This window comes from Pongo abelii, chromosome 16, assembly GCF_028885655.2.
Source record: "Pongo abelii isolate AG06213 chromosome 16, NHGRI_mPonAbe1-v2.0_pri, whole genome shotgun sequence".
Classification (NCBI taxonomy): domain Eukaryota; kingdom Metazoa; phylum Chordata; class Mammalia; order Primates; family Hominidae; genus Pongo; species Pongo abelii.
This window is the reverse complement of record NC_072001.2, coordinates 55,448,445-55,466,061: the sequence shown is the minus strand read 5'-3', so window position 1 is coordinate 55,466,061 and position 17,617 is coordinate 55,448,445. Positions and strand designations below refer to the sequence as shown.

At 40.7% G+C, this 17,617-nt stretch overlaps 2 protein-coding genes across 5 annotated transcripts in view; one reads left to right on the top strand and one right to left on the bottom strand.

Moving 5' to 3' along the window:
- Nucleotides 1-17,617, top strand: part of MYO5A (myosin VA) — a 222,693-nt gene that overhangs the window by 11,912 nt on the left and 193,164 nt on the right. The gene's annotated exons all lie outside the window — the stretch shown is intronic.
- On the bottom strand, nt 9,775-13,908 carry LOC100447868 (elongation factor 1-beta-like). Its single transcript, XM_063716157.1, has one exon. It carries the CDS (start codon nt 12,898-12,900, stop codon nt 12,136-12,138), a length of 765 nt encoding a protein of 254 aa, XP_063572227.1. The 5' UTR covers nt 12,901-13,908; the 3' UTR covers nt 9,775-12,135.

The window sequence follows — 17,617 nt, the reverse complement described above, 5'->3', positions numbered from 1 at the left end:
TGCTTATAGAAGTGATGCCTTGTAGCTAATCTGGATTATTTGAATAATACAGAACATATAAAGGAAGAAAGTTAAACTAATTATACCACCTAGAAATGATCATTGTCAACTATTGATTTACTTCGTTAAGTCTTTTGTCTATATTCACAAATGGTAATGATTTTTAAAATGATTTTTAAACTTAATATGTATTGTGAGAATTTATATCAATAAATATTCGTTGAAAAAATATATCTGTATATATATTTTTTGAGACGGAGTTTCACTCTTGTTGCCCAGGCTGGAGCACATTGGCGTGATCTTGGCTCATTGCAACCTCTGCCTCCCGGGTTCAAGTAATACCTCTGCTTCAGCCTCTGGGGTAGCTAGGATTACAGGTGCCCGGAGTAGCTGGGATTACAAGTGCCTGCCACCACGCCTGGCTAATTTTTTGTATTTTTAGTAGAGACGGGATTTCACCATGTTGGCTAGGCTGGTCTTGAACTCCTGACCTCAGGTGATCTGCCCACCTCAGATTCCCAAAGTGCTGGGATTATGGGTGTGAGCCACCGCCCCCAGCCCATTGAAAATATTTTTAATGGCAGCATAATATTCAGTCATCTGGGTATACCAAAATGTATTTACTGCTGGGTATTTTTCGCTAATGGAAGTGATATGCTATGGTGAGCATCTTTGTTCATAAGTCTGCTTAGTCAGTTTTAGTTAATTTTAGAATTCAAGTCTCCCTAGCAAGAATTAGCATTTGTATTTATGCAGGATAGGGCATTCACATTCACTTCATTTTAAAAATAGCACTCTTTATGTGCATTGCCTGAGGGATAGGGTGACCAGATGTCTCACTTCTAGAAGATGCTTTCTGCTTTTTAATACCTTTATTCTGTTTTGAGAAATTTTCTTAGACTAGAAACATATAAGTTCATTTCAAAAATTTAACCTTTTAAAAATTGAAACTGCTTCTTTTTCTGACCATTGTCATTATTGTTGCTTTTATTCACTCTGTTTCTTGATCTTGGATGAATCTGTGCCAGAGAGAATAATTGAACTAGAAAGAATTTTAAAAAGAGAAAAAACATGAAGCTTCTAAATTACTATACGTGATATAATTTTAGTTTGAAAATTATCTGATAATATGTTATCAGGACATTGTAGACATGTCCTCCTAATTAGAACAAATTAACAGTGTCTGGAGGAGGCCATGCATTTGCTTTCGGGGACAGTTGAGAACCCGGGAGTCCTTCAGCATCAACTACCTGCTTTGTAAAACAATTAGAATGGAGCAAAATATGCCCAATGCTAAAGGAGTGCTATAGAATGGAATCTTTATAACAGTCAGAAGGTGTTTTGGGATTAGTGAGGCCTTCAGGTCATTGCTGTGTGTAGCAGCCCTTCCGAAGGACTAGGATCACAGCAGTAGCCACAGACCCGGGCAAGGGTTGATTATGTGGAGCCTTAGACATTAAAGGCATAGGAAACTGAGTTGAAGCCTTAGCAGCCTTGGAAGTTTCTTTGCTTTTCTTCCTCCACTAAAACCTTGATTTTTGTTAACCTTATATAGTTGTTACTTGTTTTCTTCTAAAGACTGTGGCGCAGTCAAATGTGTGGTTCCATGGCAGTAAATTATCAAATAATAGTGATTAATATTTACTGAGGCTTTACTGTAGGCCAGTTAGTATTCTGAGGGCTTTGTTGCAACTGTTTCCTTCCTTGCCTTCCACCCCTCCGAGGGTTCCTGAAAGCGAGGCAGTACATCACAGAAGTCAAGGGCATGGAATCCACACCTAGATACTGGATCTTGGTTTGAATCCTGGTTTTGCTATTCTACTTTCTCTGTGTCCTTAAGCAAGCCACTTAACCTCCTTATGCTTCAATTTCCTTATCTTTATAATGGTGATAATAAAACCTACCTTACATGGTTTTAATGATGACTGACTTATAATATATTAAGAAATGCTTAGAATAGTGACCGGTATTTAGTAAATTCTTACAAGTATTAGTTATTACTGTTGTTGCTGTTATAGCTGTCATTCTCCTTTCTCTCTGTCTGCTTTCTCGTCTTCATAAGCTCACTTACCTCCTATTGCACCTTAGATATTGACGTTCCTGGGCTCTGTCCTTGACCTACACTCCCTCCCACTGTGGCCTGATCCATTCCTGAAGAGTCAGGTGCCAGCCCTGTGCTGATGACTTCCAAACCTGTTTCCAGTCTACTTGCTCTCCCTACAAACCTAGATCCCTACAGACAACTGCCTTATGGACATCTTCACAAGCCCCCCAAACCCAGCATATTCAAAATCGATTGTCATCTCCTCCCTCCTTCTTCATACTACTCTACCTGATTTAATTTCTCTGTGTCTTAGTTTCTACATCTGTATGATGGGATAATACTTACTTCATAGGGTTGTTATGAAGATTAAATGAGATAGTACATGTGAAGCACTTAGAATAATGCCTGGCACATATTTAAGAAATGTTAGCTACTGTGATTGTTGTTGTTATTTCTTTTTCCTGTCTGGTGAATGACATCAATATCCCTCCAGTAACCCAAACACAAAACTTAGAAATCATCTTGATTTACTTTCCCCCGCACCCCTGCACCCCACCTAATCAGTTATCATTTCCTAGTACTGTTACTGCTCTATTGGGGGCCCTTATCTTTTTTTTTCTTTCTTTCTTTCTTTTTTTTTTTTTTTTTTCTTGAGACAGGTTCTTGCTCTGTTGCTCAGGCTGGAGTGCAGCGACGTGATCATAGCTCACTGCAGTCTCGACCTTGTGAGCTAAGTAATCCTTCTGCCTCAGCCCCCCAAGTAGCTGGCACTGTAGTAGCTGCATGCCACCACACCCAGCTAATTTTTTGTTTTTTGGAAACAGGGTCTCACTGTGTTGCCCAGGCTGGTCTTGAACTCCTGGGCTCAAGTGATCCTCCCACCCTGGCCTCCCAAAGTGCTGAGATTAGAGGCGTGAGCCACCGTACTCAGCTTGGTCCCTTATTCTTTCCTGGTTCCTGAAACAGCTTCCTAAGCAATCTTTGGTCTTATTTTCTATAATCTGTTTTTTCATTCTGTTACTAGTGAGATCTTTGTAATGCACATATCTGATCGTGCCACTGCCTGGCTTGAAATTCCTTGATGATTCCCCATAGGATTTTGTCCTGAGAATAAATTTGTTAGGGTAATGCTTCCTGAACTTTGGTGTCCATCTGAATTACTAGGAATCTTGTCAAAGGGAAGATTCTGACTCAGTAGGTCTGTGATGGGGCATGAGACTGCATTTTTAACAACTCCCAGGTGATGCCTGTGTTGCTGAATTGAGAACCACACCTTGAGCAGTGAGGCTGTAGTACACAGGCTCTTCATGACCTGCCTTCGCCCTGGGCCTGCCTCATCTCTCATGTTTCCCTCCTGGCATTCAGTCTTCACTTTAAGTGAGGAGCTTGCCAACTTTGCCTTCTTCTGATTCCAGCATTCCCCTTCCTGGCTTACTTTTCATTCATGAATTAGTTCTTCCAGACCCCAGTGTGAGTAAGACGTTCCTTCTGTGTGTTCATATTGCCCATTCAGTTTACTTCTGTCCTAACCCTTTACTTGCACTGCATTGCAGTTGTCTATCTCCCCTTTGCTTCTCTGAACCCCTTAAAGACAGGGAAAATATCTCATTTGTTTCATTTTATTGACAACTTTTTGAGCTGTAATTCATATACCATACAATTCATTGTATAAAGTGTATAATTCGTGGTTCACATTTATTTTTTGACTCAGTATCTAGACCAGTGTTTGGTATGTAGTAGGTACCAAGTTAGTGATTGAACATATGAATGAGTGAAATTACAATAAATTATCATTGGAAAGTTTTTTCCAAATCTTCTTTGTATTTTTTGGATTTAACGAATCAAATCATTCAAATCATCTTATTTATCAGTAACTCTTCATGTGCTTCCTCTCTTCTACTGCTCCCTATTTTTGGCACCTGGGAAGGCAACCACTTTATTCTTCTCTTGGCCAGTTTTAACATGTCATTATAGATGACTTTCCTTAGTTTCTTGGCCAGTTTTAACATGTCATTATAGATGACTTTCCTTAGTCTTCAGTGCTTCCAGTTCTCTTTTTCAACCCATGCTATGAGGAGCAGTACTGACCCATATCAGAGATCTCAACATGCTACTCTCTAGCTCACCCCTGAGTGGTACCCAATCACTCACTTCCCCAGCCTAGTTATTGGCTATAGAATTAACTTATTCTTGGCCGGGCGCGGTGGCTCACGCCTGTAATCCCTGCACTTTGGGAGGCCGAGGCAGGTGGATCACCTGGGGTCAGGAGTTCGAGACCAGCCTGGCCAGCATGTTGAAACCCTGTCTCTACTAAAAAAGAAAAAAAAAAAAATTAGCTGGATGTGGTGGCACATGCCTATAATCCCAGCTACTCAGGATGCTGAGTCAGGAGAATCGCTTGAACCCAGGAGGTAGAGGTTGCAGTGAGCCGAGATTGTGCCACTGCACTCCAGCCTGGGCAACAAGAGAAAAACTCAGCCTTTTTTTTTTTTTTTTTTGAGACGGAGTTTTGCTCTTGTTGCCCAGGCTGGAGTGCAATGGCACCATCTCGGCTCACTGCAACCTCTGCCTCCCAGGTTCAGGCTATTCTCCTGCCTCAGCCTCCTGAGTAGCTGGGATTATAGGCACATGGCACCATGCCTTGCTAATTTTTGTATTTTTAGTAGAGATGGGGTTTTGCCATGTTGGCCAGGCTGGTGTTGAACCCCTGACCTCAGGTGATCGGCCCATCTTGGCCTCCCAAAGTGCTGGGATTACAGGTGTGAGCCACCGCACCCGGCCAGCTTATTCTGTAGCCTGGTGACTAAGACTTAACAATCTTTTTCTAAACTTACTGTCTTGGCTTGATCTTTCACAACACTGGAGTTTCTCAGACTTTACTATGTGTAGCAATCATCTGGAATACTTTTTTTTTTTCCTGTGGAGACAGTCTGGCTCTGTCACCCAGGCTGGAGTGCACTGATGCGATCTCAGCTCACTGCAACCTATTTACCAGGATGGTCTCCGTCTCCTGACCTCATGATCCACCCACCTCGGCCTCCCAAAGTGCTGGGATTACAGGTGTGAGCCACTGCGCCTGGCCTTTTTGCTATTTTAAAAGGCAACTGGAAAAACTGCCTCACTTATATTAAAACAATTGAGAGTCTTCTATGGCAAAAGATGTTCCATTACCTTTGCTAATAATAGGTGTGAAATAGTATAAGAAATCACTTGCAAAATTACTTGGGAACTCTTTTCCTTTAAAATAAACTATTTAAAAAGGTATAAAAATAATAAATGCCCAGGGTGGAATTTTGGAACATTTTGAAATGCAAAAGAAAAATTGTATGTAATCTCACTGTCCTCAGATACTCTTAATGTTTTGATGTATGTCCTTCTTGTCTTTTTCCCTATATATATATTTTTTTTAGCAAAATGATTTACTTTATGAATACTATTTTGTAGCAAGATTGTTTTCTCTGAGGAGTATATTGTGAAGGCTTTCCCATGCCAATACGTGTTATTGTACAGTGTGTTTTTTTCATGACCTCAGAGTATTATATTGCATTAATTAGTCATATGTTACTCAGCCAGACCGCTGTGATAAGGATTTCTAATTTTTTGACAGTTTACATTTAAACTGAAGATAACCAAAGCCTTTGTGTGTTTGTTTACAAATAAATAAATTGTAGACGTTAATTAATTTGACTGTAATTGCAAAATATTCCATTTTTCTACTATAACAATATTGGAACACAAACTTGGTGAATTATGATATCAATGTGTTTTTTTTTTTTTTTTTTTTTTTGAGATGGAGTCTCGCTCTGTCGCCCAGGCTGGAGTGCAGTGGCGCAATCTTGGCTCACTGCAAGCTCCGCCTCCTGGGTTCACGCCATTCTCCTGCCTCAGCCTCCCCAGTAGCTGGGACTACAGGCACCCGCCACTACACCCGGCTAATTTTTTGTGTTTTTAGTAGAGGCGGGGTTTCACTGTGTTAGCCAGGATGGTCTCGATCTCCTGACCTCATGATCCGCCCGCCTCTGTCTCCCAAAGTGCTGAGATTACAAGCGTGAGCCACCGTGCCTGGCCGATATCAATGTTAAGATTAATCTAGTTAGATCTTAGAAGACCAAAAAACAAAAAGAAATATCAAAGAACTCAGGAATAAATCCTTAAAAATAATTATATATTTGGGATCTCAGAGTATGCCAGGCACAACAGCTTACTAGAAGGCAATTCTCCAAACTACAGAGGTAGATAGGTTAAGATTATTAATCAGCGGGCCCGTTAGTTCCAACCTGAGAGGGTAAAAGATCCCTTCCCATTCCAGTATTTTGGAAGCCATATGAGGATGAGTTGTATTATAACCTACACATTCTCATGTTAGCTGAGGAGACTATCCCTGAGTAATTAAAGGCACTCAAGATTTGTCAAGCTCTTGCATGCATATTTAATGGGAGGATAGCCTGGTTGCTCAGAAGGTGTTGGCTTTAGAAATAGAAAGGTTGACTTAGGCTAAAGGAAGGAGAAATATAGCAGAGGCAGTTATTCAAGAAAAAAACACATGTACTGAATCAGGAGAAGTAATGTGGGAAATAATCTCTGAGACAGACTGCGATCTTGAAAGATCTGAAAAGGAGTTATTTAGTTAATGTATTTCAAATAAGCTCCCCTGGTTTGCAAATTCCATAATTAAATGTTTCTCATAATGAGTTTACAACTGAAATGTGTCTGGGAAACTGGCCAGGGGTTTTAAGGAGCCTGGTTCTTCAGAAGGCATTCACTTCCCTTGGGTCAGAGGTGGCATCTCCTAGGGTTGAAGAGTTTTCTGAGTCTGTGTAAGGAGCAGTGCCTCTGTCTCAGGAAAATGAGAATAGTCTGTGGACCATGCAGAAGTTGCCTCCTCAGTCACTGCCTGTGGGAGTCATTGAGGTCCAATTTGTCTTTTGGAGCTGGGGCCTCCACTAGGGTGTGTTTAAGGAGAATCTAGACAAAACCTGTATAGTACAGCTTAGCTGGTTAGATTGAGGATTAGGATGTCTCATTTGAGTTCATGAAAAATCAAAGTGATGGGTACAATTAAATGAAAGTCAGTGACTGTCTCACAAATCTGTAAGACTCATTTGTAATCTGTGCCGTTCTATACATTAGACTTAGGTCAACGGTCCCCAACCTTTTTGGCCCCAGGGACCGGTTTCATAGAAGACAGTTTTTCCACAGACCTGGGGAGCAGGTGTGGTGATGGTGATGGTTGGTTTTGGGGTGAAACTGTTTCACCTTAGATTATCAGGCATTAATTAGATTCTCATAAGAAGCATGCAACCTAGATCCTTCACCTGTGCAGTTCATAATAGGGTTCATGCTCCTATGAGAATCTAATGCCACTGCTGATCTGACAGGAGATGGAGCTGAGGCGGTATTGCTCGCTAGCTCACCACTCACCTCCTGCTGTCACTCACCTCCTGCTGTGAGGCCCGGTTCCTAACAGGCCAGGGACTGGTACTGGTCCACAGCCCGGGGATAGGGGACCCTTGACCTAGATTCTTAATATTGTCCTTAAGGTTAAACGTTTCCAAAAATTCTTATTTGATTTATCTGTTGGCTATGTTTAAGAGGATTTTCTAAGGTAACTGTCATAGTGGTGAAATTTAATAGATCTGAATGAGTAGAGGCTAAATTAATTATTTTAAAATGTATATATTGGTGAAATAGATGGAGTAGTTTATTATACATGATTCCAGCTTGAAAATGGCTTCAGTGGGGCAGCAGTTAAAGTTTTTAAGTTTAAAATTGCGTAGATTTGAGTATATTCAGAATGTGTGGGCTATATGTAGAAAAACAGAGTCTCAGCCAGAGTACTGGAACTGCTTCTGTGAATGGTTTTCATTTTAGTCAGCTTAATTCCTTAAGTAGCCAGTTGTCCTTTGGTTTTCATTCTTCACCGCCATAGCAGTGACATCAGATGCAGCTGGAGCTGAAAGTAGAAGGGTTATGTTAATTAATTCTAGTGAAACAAAAACTGCCTCAAATAATTAATGGAATAATAGTCTCATTAAAAGACCTTAGAGCTTTTTTGTGCTCTTTTTTCTTTCTCCAAGAGATTAGAGAAGGAGAATGGCACAGATTGTTCACTTGAGACCTTTTTAAGCTATTGATCCATCTTAAGTCCTCATCTGATGCCTCTGATTTCAACATGAATCATTCAGGCCATGTAGTGATTTTCTCTTATTTCCTCTTGAGGCTGCTCTCTCTTTGCCTTTGGTGACAGTTTTCAAGAGAGCAGTGCCTGAACTTTGGCTTGTCAGAATCTAAAAATGGCCCCTATTTTATTGTCTTATTTACAGCTGTCATATTTTAGTTTAAATACAGTTGACCTAGCAAGCAAACATTTGTGAGTTACAAGTATGGGGCAAATCCCAGGTGGGGTTGTCTGCCAGGTTATTGGAGGGAGGGAAGAGGCTTGTATGTTCCCATCACTGTTTTCTTCGTTAATCATGCTGTCTGTCAGCTGATCATGCTGTCATGGAGTTTTTTTGTTTTTGTTTTTCTTCCAAATAGTTAAAGAAATATGCATTATTAAACAGAGATTAGCCAGAGTTGGGAAAAACAGGTGGAGAGACAAGTAGGAAGATCCTTTCTTGTATGTGATCATCTTGGTTTTCCAACCCAATATGAGGATGCTGCCTTTGAGTAAACTAAAAAAGAGTTTAATCTGGCCAGGTGCTAGGTCTCATGCCTGTAATCCCAACACTTTGGGAGGCTGAAGCAGGTGGATTGCTTGAGCCCAGGAGTTCAATTCAAGCCAGGGCAACATGGTGAGACTACCTCTCTACAAAAAATTAAAATATTAGCTCGGTGTGGTGGCACATGCCCATAGTCCCAGCTACTCAGGAGGCTGAGGTAGGAGGATCACTTGAGCCCGAGAGGTTAAGGCTGCAGTGAGCCATGATCAAAACACTGCACCCCAGCCTGGGTGATAGAGCAAGACTCTGTCTCAAAAAAAAAAAAAAATTACAAAAAAAGTTGAATCCACTTCCAATTTTAATAATACATGAGAAGAGAATAGGAGAAAATAACGTATAACATATGGCTTATGGTTTTTTTGGTAGATAAGAAGGTACGGATTTCATTGTATTGTTGAAAATATGCAAGGATCTTATGTATGTTCAGGAGCTAAATTTCTGGGAACATAATAATAAAGATGTAAAGAAAAAGACAGTAAAAGACAAAGGGAAGCATAAAAACCTAAAATAAAAAGCTAAGTACAGTAGTTTGAGACAGAGATTTGGGTATAATTAACCACATGTGTGTTACCAGCTATGTGTGGAGCAAACAGGGTTAATGTTTTGGCTGGGGGTGGGGGCGAGATGGGGAATAATAGCCCAATAATTCAGGGAACCAATGGTATGCCTGCAAGTAATCTTGGCCAGTGTGCTATGGAGGTAGCAAACTCACAGTAGATGAAACAGAGGAGGGATTTAGAACACATAGGACTAATATAGATGTATATTTATGTTTCTACTTTTGTTGTTTGTACATTGTGTGTTGTGATGCCTTTTTTGGTGGTTTGTTTTGTCAGGTTAGTTCTACTTTTTTTTTTTTTCCTTATAAAACCCTAACAAGGTTTGTTGTAATTTTATCAAAGCTTTCATAAAACTAGCTACAAAATCCACTTGGATTATCTGATTCTAAGTTTTCGAAAGATATGATTGAAACAGCTTTGCCGTTTTAGGACTTGTGTGAACCAGAAATACTATGAAAAGAAAGTAGAGAAAGACAATTTACAATTTATAAACAAGAGTTAAACTTTACAAATTTGAATGATTAAATAACAAATACATAAAATGAATAAGAAACACCAAGGAGAACAAATAAAATAACAAACAGTAATGTAATATGGTTAAAGGCATCATCTCTAGAGTTAGGTTGAGCTTCTCCTTGTGTGACCATAAGCAAGTTAGTGAATGTACTTACCTGATAGGGCAGTTGAGAGATTAGATACATACATATATATGTAAAGCCCAGTACTTGGCATATCATAATAGAGTCCCTTAATGTTAACTCTTAGGTAGCATTATTGGCTTGTCTATTTTAAATAATTTGTAAAAATCTATTTTCTTATTTAAAAAAAATGGTAGCCCTAGATAGATCTCTAGTTATTACACTTTTTTTTTTTGAGACAGAGTCTCATTCTGTTGCTCAGGCTAGAGTGTAGTGGTGGGATCATGGCTCACTGCAGCCTCGACCTCTCAGGCTCAAGTGATCCTCCCACTTCGGCTGGGACTACAGGTGCATGCCACTATGCCCTGCTGATTTTTGTCATGTTGCTCAGGCTGGTCTGCTCCTAGGCTGAAGTGATCCTCCTGCCTTGGCCTCCCAAAGTGCTGGGATTACAGATATGAGTCCCTGTACCAGGCCCTTATCACACTCTTAAAGCTTCTGGAACATTTTAGGACATCAGCTATGTACACTATTACAATTTTCCCTTCATTCTAGTTAGGATTTGCCTATGGATACTCTTTCAGTTGTAATCTGTCTACAACTCAGCACTGTCAGCACCATCTGACAAAGCTGTAACTTTCATTCCACTCCCTTTTTAATGTTTCCTTCATCAACATTCTTAACCAGTTTTCTGCTGGAAAGGAGAACTGTATTCTAAACGAGGGCTTTTAAACGTCCTGCACCCAGTTGTAATTAACTAGCATAATTAGCATTTTATGTGTAATATAGACATGTGTCATAAACTGTTGCTTGAATCCTAAAGTCAGTTCCAAACCCATTTCTCCTTCTGTTATAGAGGTTCGAAGACAAATATGCCTTTTTCTAACTTCCCTTGCAATTAGGGCCAGCTGTGTGATTTAGTTCTGGCTAATGTGATATAACCAGAAATCTTCTGGAAGACCTCTACAGGGGGAAAAAAAAAGTAGCTTCTCTCATAAAAGGAATAGAAACATTTGTTTGTATGTATACTCTCTTTCTTCCATCCTTAAGTATGTAATGTGATATATGGAGTCTTTGGCAGCCAAATTGTAATCATAAGGCAACAAGCCTCAGAATGAAAAGTTAACAAGCTAAGAAGGTAGAGCAGAAAGACAGAATCTTGAGTTCTTTTTTTTTTTTTTTTTTTTTTTTTGAGACAGCGTTTCATTTTATAGCCCAGGCTGGAGTGCAGTGGCACAATCTCTGCTCACTGCCACCTCCCCCTCTCGGGTTCAAGTGATTCTCATGCCTCAGCCACCTGTGTATCTGGGATTACAGGTGCAGGCAACCATGCCGGCTAATTTTGTATTTTTAGTAGAGTCAGGGTTTCACCATGTTGGCCAGGCTGGTGTTGAACTCCTGACCTCAAGAGATCCACACTCCTTGGCCTCCCAAATTGCTGGAATTACAAGCATGAGCCACTGCATCTGGCCAAGGGACTGAATTTTTTTTTTTTTTTTTTTTTTTGTGAGAAAGGGTCTCACTCTGTTGCCCAGGCTGGAGTACAATGGCACGATCTCAGCTAACTGCAACCTCCACTTCCCAGGTTCAAGTGATTCCCATGCCTCAGCCACCTGAGTAGCTGGGATTACAGGTGTGTGCCACCACGCCCAGCTAATTTTCATTTTATTATTATTATTATTTTTTTGAGACAGAGTCTCGCTCTGTCGCCCAGGCTGGAGTGCAGCGGCGCAATCTTGGCTCACTGCAAGCTCAGCCTCCCAGGTTCACGTCATTCTCCTGCCTCAGCCTCCCGAGTAGCTGGGACTACGGGCGCCTGCCACCATGCCCAGCTAATTTTTTGTATTTTTAGTAGAGACAGGATTTCACTGCGTTAGCCAAGATGGTCTCCATCTCCTGACCTCGTGATCTGCCTGCCTCGGCCTCCCAAAGTGCTGGGATTACAGGCGTGAGCCACAGTGCCCGGCCTAATTTTCATATTTTTTAGTAGAGAGAGGCTTTTGCCGTGTTGGCCAGGCTGGTCTCGAACTCCTGACCTCAAGATATCTGCCCACCTCAGCCTCCCAAAGTGATGGATTACAGGTGTGAGCCACTGCGCCCAGCCAAGAGTCTGAGTTTTTTTTTTTTAATCTTTCAAGCTTTTATTTAAATGCCATGATTCAGGATGGATTTTAGGTCTTGTTGAAAGCAGCCACATCCATGGACTGCACATAGTCCTCAAACACAGTGATCTGCTCCTCCAGCATATCTGTTCCAACTTTATCATCCTCAACTACACACTGTATTTGAAGTTTCTTAATTCTGTATCCCACTGGAACTAGTTTAGATGAGTCCCAGACTAAGCCGTCTGCTTGAATGCTTCTGACGCCCTCTAATTTCGCCATATCTGTCTCATCATCCCAAGGTTTCACATCTGGTAAGATGGAAGACTTGGAAACAAGTGCAGGGTTTTTGGCTTTCTTTGATTCATATTGTGCAAGACGTTCTTCCCTTAGCCTCTTTGCTTCTTCACTTTCCTCCTCCTCATCAGATCCAGAGAGATCAATGTCATCATCATCTTTACTGTCTGTAGCTCCACTTCCTGTAGTGTCTTCCACATCTGCAGGACCATACTTGCCCAAAGCTTTCTTCACTCCTGGCAGGCTGGCCTTTTCCTTTTCGTAAGACTTGATGTGATTATACCAACATAGGACATGACACAAGTCGGCAGGCAGTGGGCTGGGCACTGCTTCAAATACTGCCACATCTGCTTGTGATGGCACATACCCCTTGATGTAGCTCTTGTCTGCCAGGTAATCATTGAGCACCTGGAGGCCGGCGGGGCTTTTCAGGTCTCCAAAACCCATGGCATTGGCTGTATCTGAGAGTTCTCCTTGTACAAATTGAGGGCCCTGAATTAAGTGGCCCACAGATTGTCCTTGGACCTTTTGTTGCATTTGGAAATAAATTAATAAAATGGGCCTGTCTTAAATTCGTACCTCCACAGCTCCCGAAGATGACGGAACCGCCGAGTCTGAGTTCTTAACGACATTATTGAGCTGCCAGAATATCCCTGAGATAACCTTCTCTGGACTTCTTGTTAAGGATACAAACTCCTAAGAGTTTAAGCTACCTGTCAGACTTTTCTTTTTTCTTTTTTTTTTTTGAGATGGAGTCTTGCTGTGTCGCCCAGGCTGGAGTGCAGTGGTGCGATCTCAGCTCCCTGTAACCTCTGCCTCCTGGGTCCAAGCAATTCTCTGCCTCAGCCTCCTGAGTAGCTGGGATTACAGGTGCCCGCCACCATGCCCGGCTAATTTTTGTATTTTTAGTAGAGACAGGGTTTCACCATCTGGTTTTGAACTCCTGACCTCGTGATCCACCAGCCTCGGTCTCCCAAAGTGCTGGGATTACCGGTGTGAGCCACCTCGCCCAGCATTCTGTCAGACTTTTCTGTTCCTTGTAGCTGAAAGCATTCCTAATTTAAGATGTGGCAGCTTCAGTGTGAATAAAGTTAATATAAAATTGGAGAATTTGTCTATATGGTGTTATTTAGGCACAGAAATACACGTAATATGGGAATATGACAGCATTCAGGGGGTGAAAGATCAATTCTAGTCATGCTTTGGACATTGCAAAACATGGGTATTAATGCCAAAGAATCCAGTCCTAGTCATAATTTCTAGGTTTTCTGGCTACCTCCTCAGTCCTTTCCTACTGTACTTACGGCATTTTAAAGTGTTATCTTTCCCAGGCTTAGAAACCTGAACATGACAGAGGCAAAGATTGAAGTTTCAATAATATGGGAGAAGCTGGGTATGAGTAAGAGTGAGGGGGTGGAAGACATCAATTAAAGGATGAGTGTGTAGAAACCATACCAGTTTTCTAACCATGGTTGTTTCTAGGATATCCCAAGTTTATGGTAGCTGCATATTCTTAAATTTCAGTAGGGGAAAGAAGAGAACAAGATATTTAAAAAGACAAAAAAAAAAAAAAAAAGGAGAAGGAGAAACAGCAGCAACAGCCTTTGAAGGTCTAGAAAATTTTCATGCAAGCATTAAAAGCTCCTTCAACTTAGGGGTTCACTTCCACCTGGTTTCTGAACACTTATGTGAAGTTGATGGTAAAGCAATGCCGATCATATGCTAACCCATTCCTGTTAAGTTTTAGATTAATGATAAAATGTTTGGTAAATTTGTTCATTTGGTACGGAAAGTTAAAGTAGAGGTAGATAATACCTCTTAGAAGTGAGAAAATACATAGGACCCTTGTGGAAAAAAAGTAGTTAGGAAATTAAGAAAATTTGACCGTATCAGGAGACGAACATAATAAGTTTCCACTTACTTAATTTTTTTGATTCAGTTTTTATTTCATTCAGTTTTGCTGTTTCTAAAATTTATTTTTGTAAATTTATTATTATTTTTTCTAGACATGATCTCGCTCTGTCACCCAGGCTGGTGTGCAATGGCACAATCTTAGCTCACTGCATCATCCTCCCAGGTTCAAGTGATCCTCCCACTTCAGCCTCCTGAGTAGCTGGAACTACAGATGTGCGCCATCTTGCCTGGCAAATTTCTTTATTTTTTTATAGAGACAGGATCTCACTGCATTGCCCAGGCTGAACTCCTTGTCCTGAACTCATTGACTCAAGAGATCCTCCCACCTTGGCCTCCCAAAGTGCTGGCATTTACAGGTGTGAGCCACCATGCCCAGCCTAAATTTATTTTTTATTGATACATAATAGATGTACATATTTTGAGGGCAATGTTATAATTTAATACATTGATATAATTTGTAAAGATCTAATCAGTGTAATTGGGATAGTCATCACCTTCCCTATTTGTTTTTTCTTTATGCTAGAAACATTCAAATTAGTCTGTTAGCTATTTTGAAGTATACAATAGATTATTGTAACCTGTAGTTATCCCACTGATCTGTTGAACACTAGATCTTATTTCTTCTATCAAACTGTATATTAATATTTGTACCCATTAATCAACCTCTCTTTATCTCCGCCTCCCTGCTACCTTGCCTGGCCTCTGGTATCCACCAGTCTACTCTCTTGTCTTCATAAGACCTACTTTTTTAGCTCTCACATATGAATAAGAACATGTGATATTTGTCTTTCTGTGCCTGGCTTATTTCACTTAACATAATGACCTCTGGTTCTATCCATGTTGCTCCAAATGACAGGATTTCAACTTGTACTTAAATTTGTGTCGTTTGCTGAGACTTACAAGGCAATCTCTGTTTCCTTAATCATAAAGGAAGACACTAATTCTTTGTGTAACTGAAGAAATCAACCAAAATGTTATTTGCTAATGGCACAATGAGAGAATTGATTACTTTAAATGGAGGCTGACACTTGCCAACCCCTGTATATGTTCATCTGCCTTTTACATTTGTCAACTAGGTTGGTATCCTCTCTGTTCTCTTACTAAAAGTTTTGGAAATGGCTGGCCTTACTGATCAGACACTTCTATAGATGTGGCATGGTCAGAGGTTATATTATTTCTGGTTTGGAGTGAGAGAGTTTGTAAATGCACTATAGGTAAATATGGCAAGTCTGCAATTACAGCACTATTAAATATTTAGATCTTATGTACAAATGATACAGAATAATTACGAGCTTTATTTTATATTTTATCTCTACTCTCTATTGTTCAGTGTTAGACCCTGAAGTGCTTCTGATCTAATTAGAATCCATTTTGTCTTAGGTTTTGTGAATTTCAAAAATGTATGTGTGTATGTATGTATGTATGTATATATGTATTGGGATGGAGTCTCACTCTGTTGCACAGGCTGGAGTGCAGTGGTGTGATCTTGGCTCACTGCAACCTCTGACTCCCAGGTTCAAGCAATTCTCCTGCTTCAGCCTCCTGAGTAGTTGGAATTACAGGTGTGCGCCGCCATGCCTGGATAATTTTTATATTTTTAGTAGAGATGAGGTTTCACTGGCCTGGCTGGTCTGGAACTCCTGACCTCAGGTGATCTGCCAACTTTGGCCTCCCAAACAAAAATTTAATATTAGTTTATATATGTAAATACTATCTTGACCACTATTTAAAAAAGATAATAGCATCTCATATTAATATGGATAAATGTCCAGAATATATTGTTAAATAGAGAAAAGTAAAATACAGTGTGTGTGTGTGTGTGTGTGTGTGTGTGTGTGTGTGTGTATGTGTAGTATATGTATGTGTGTGTGTGTCTGTGTGTATGCCTATGTTATGGAAGTTTATACTAGACTGTTTAGACTGCTTAAAATATTTTTTTCTGTGGGCAAGAGGGTTTTGGGAGATTTTCATTTTCTATTAATACTTTATTCAATTATGTAATATCTGAATTGTTATAATCAACATACATTCTTTTATAATCAGAAAAAAACAAATATTTTCTTTTTTCAAGTAGTATAAACAAATATATTTCTTTTTCAATTTTATCTTATTTTTATTTTTATTATTTGGAGCCAGGGATTCGTTCTGTCATCCAGGCTGAAGTACAGTGGCACAATCATACCTCACTGCAGGCTTGAACTCCTGGGCTAAAGCAATTCTCCCACCTCAGTCTCCCAAGCAGCTGGAACTACCGACACACTACCACGCCTAGCTAATTTTTGTATTTTTTTGTAGAAATGGAGCCTCACTATGTTGCCTAGGCTGGTCTTGAGCCCTGGGACTCAAGCAATCCTCCCTCCTTGGCCTCCCAAAATGCTGGGATAACAGGCATGAGCCACCACACCTGGCCGAAGGTATTTCAAAGAGACATTTTTGAGTTAAATAAAACATTTTCTGGCTGGGCGCGGTGGCTCATGCCTGTAATCCCAGCGCTTTGGGAGGCCGAGGCGGGTGGATCATGAGGTCAGGAGATGGAGACCATCCTGGCTAACAAGGTAAAACCCCATCTCTACTAAAAATACAAAAAAAATTAGCTGGGCATGGTGGGGGGCGCCTGTAGTCCCAGCTACTCGGGAGGCTGAGGCAGGAGAATGGCATGAACCTGGGAGGCGGAGCTTGCAGCGAGCCAAGATCTTGCCACTGCACTCCACCCTGGGCGACAGAGCAAGACTCCATCTCAAAAAAAAAAAAGTTTTCTGATTTTGTGTATACACACAATACAAACTATTTAAATGTATTTTATAGTATATTTAAAGCATTGTTTGATGCTTTTAGAATTGAAATGCCTCACTCCTGATCCATTTTTTGGTGTTGGGATTAGCCTCTTGGATTAGGCATGAACTAAGAAGAATGTTTTTTGAGAGAAGGGAGAGAAAAGGAGAAAGCTACCTGAATGAACTGATTTGGAGGGTACTAAGAAAGGCTACAAATAAAAGAAAATCCATAAAGAATTTCTACAACTCAACGACAAACAACCAAACAACCCTATTAAACTCCCTGTTGAAAAATGGGCAAAGGGGCCAGGCATGGTGGCTCACACCTGTAATCCCAGCACTTTGGGAGGCTGAGGCGGGCGGATCACCTGAGGTCAGGAGTTTGAGACCGGCCTAGCTAACATGGTGAAACCCCGTTTCTACTAAAAATACAAAAAATTAGCTGGGCATGGTGGCGCACGCCTGTAATCCCAGCTACTCAGGAGGCTGAGGCAGGAGAATCACTTGAACCCGAGGGGCAGAGGTTGCAGTGAGCTGAGATCGTGCTATTGCACTCCAGCTTGGGT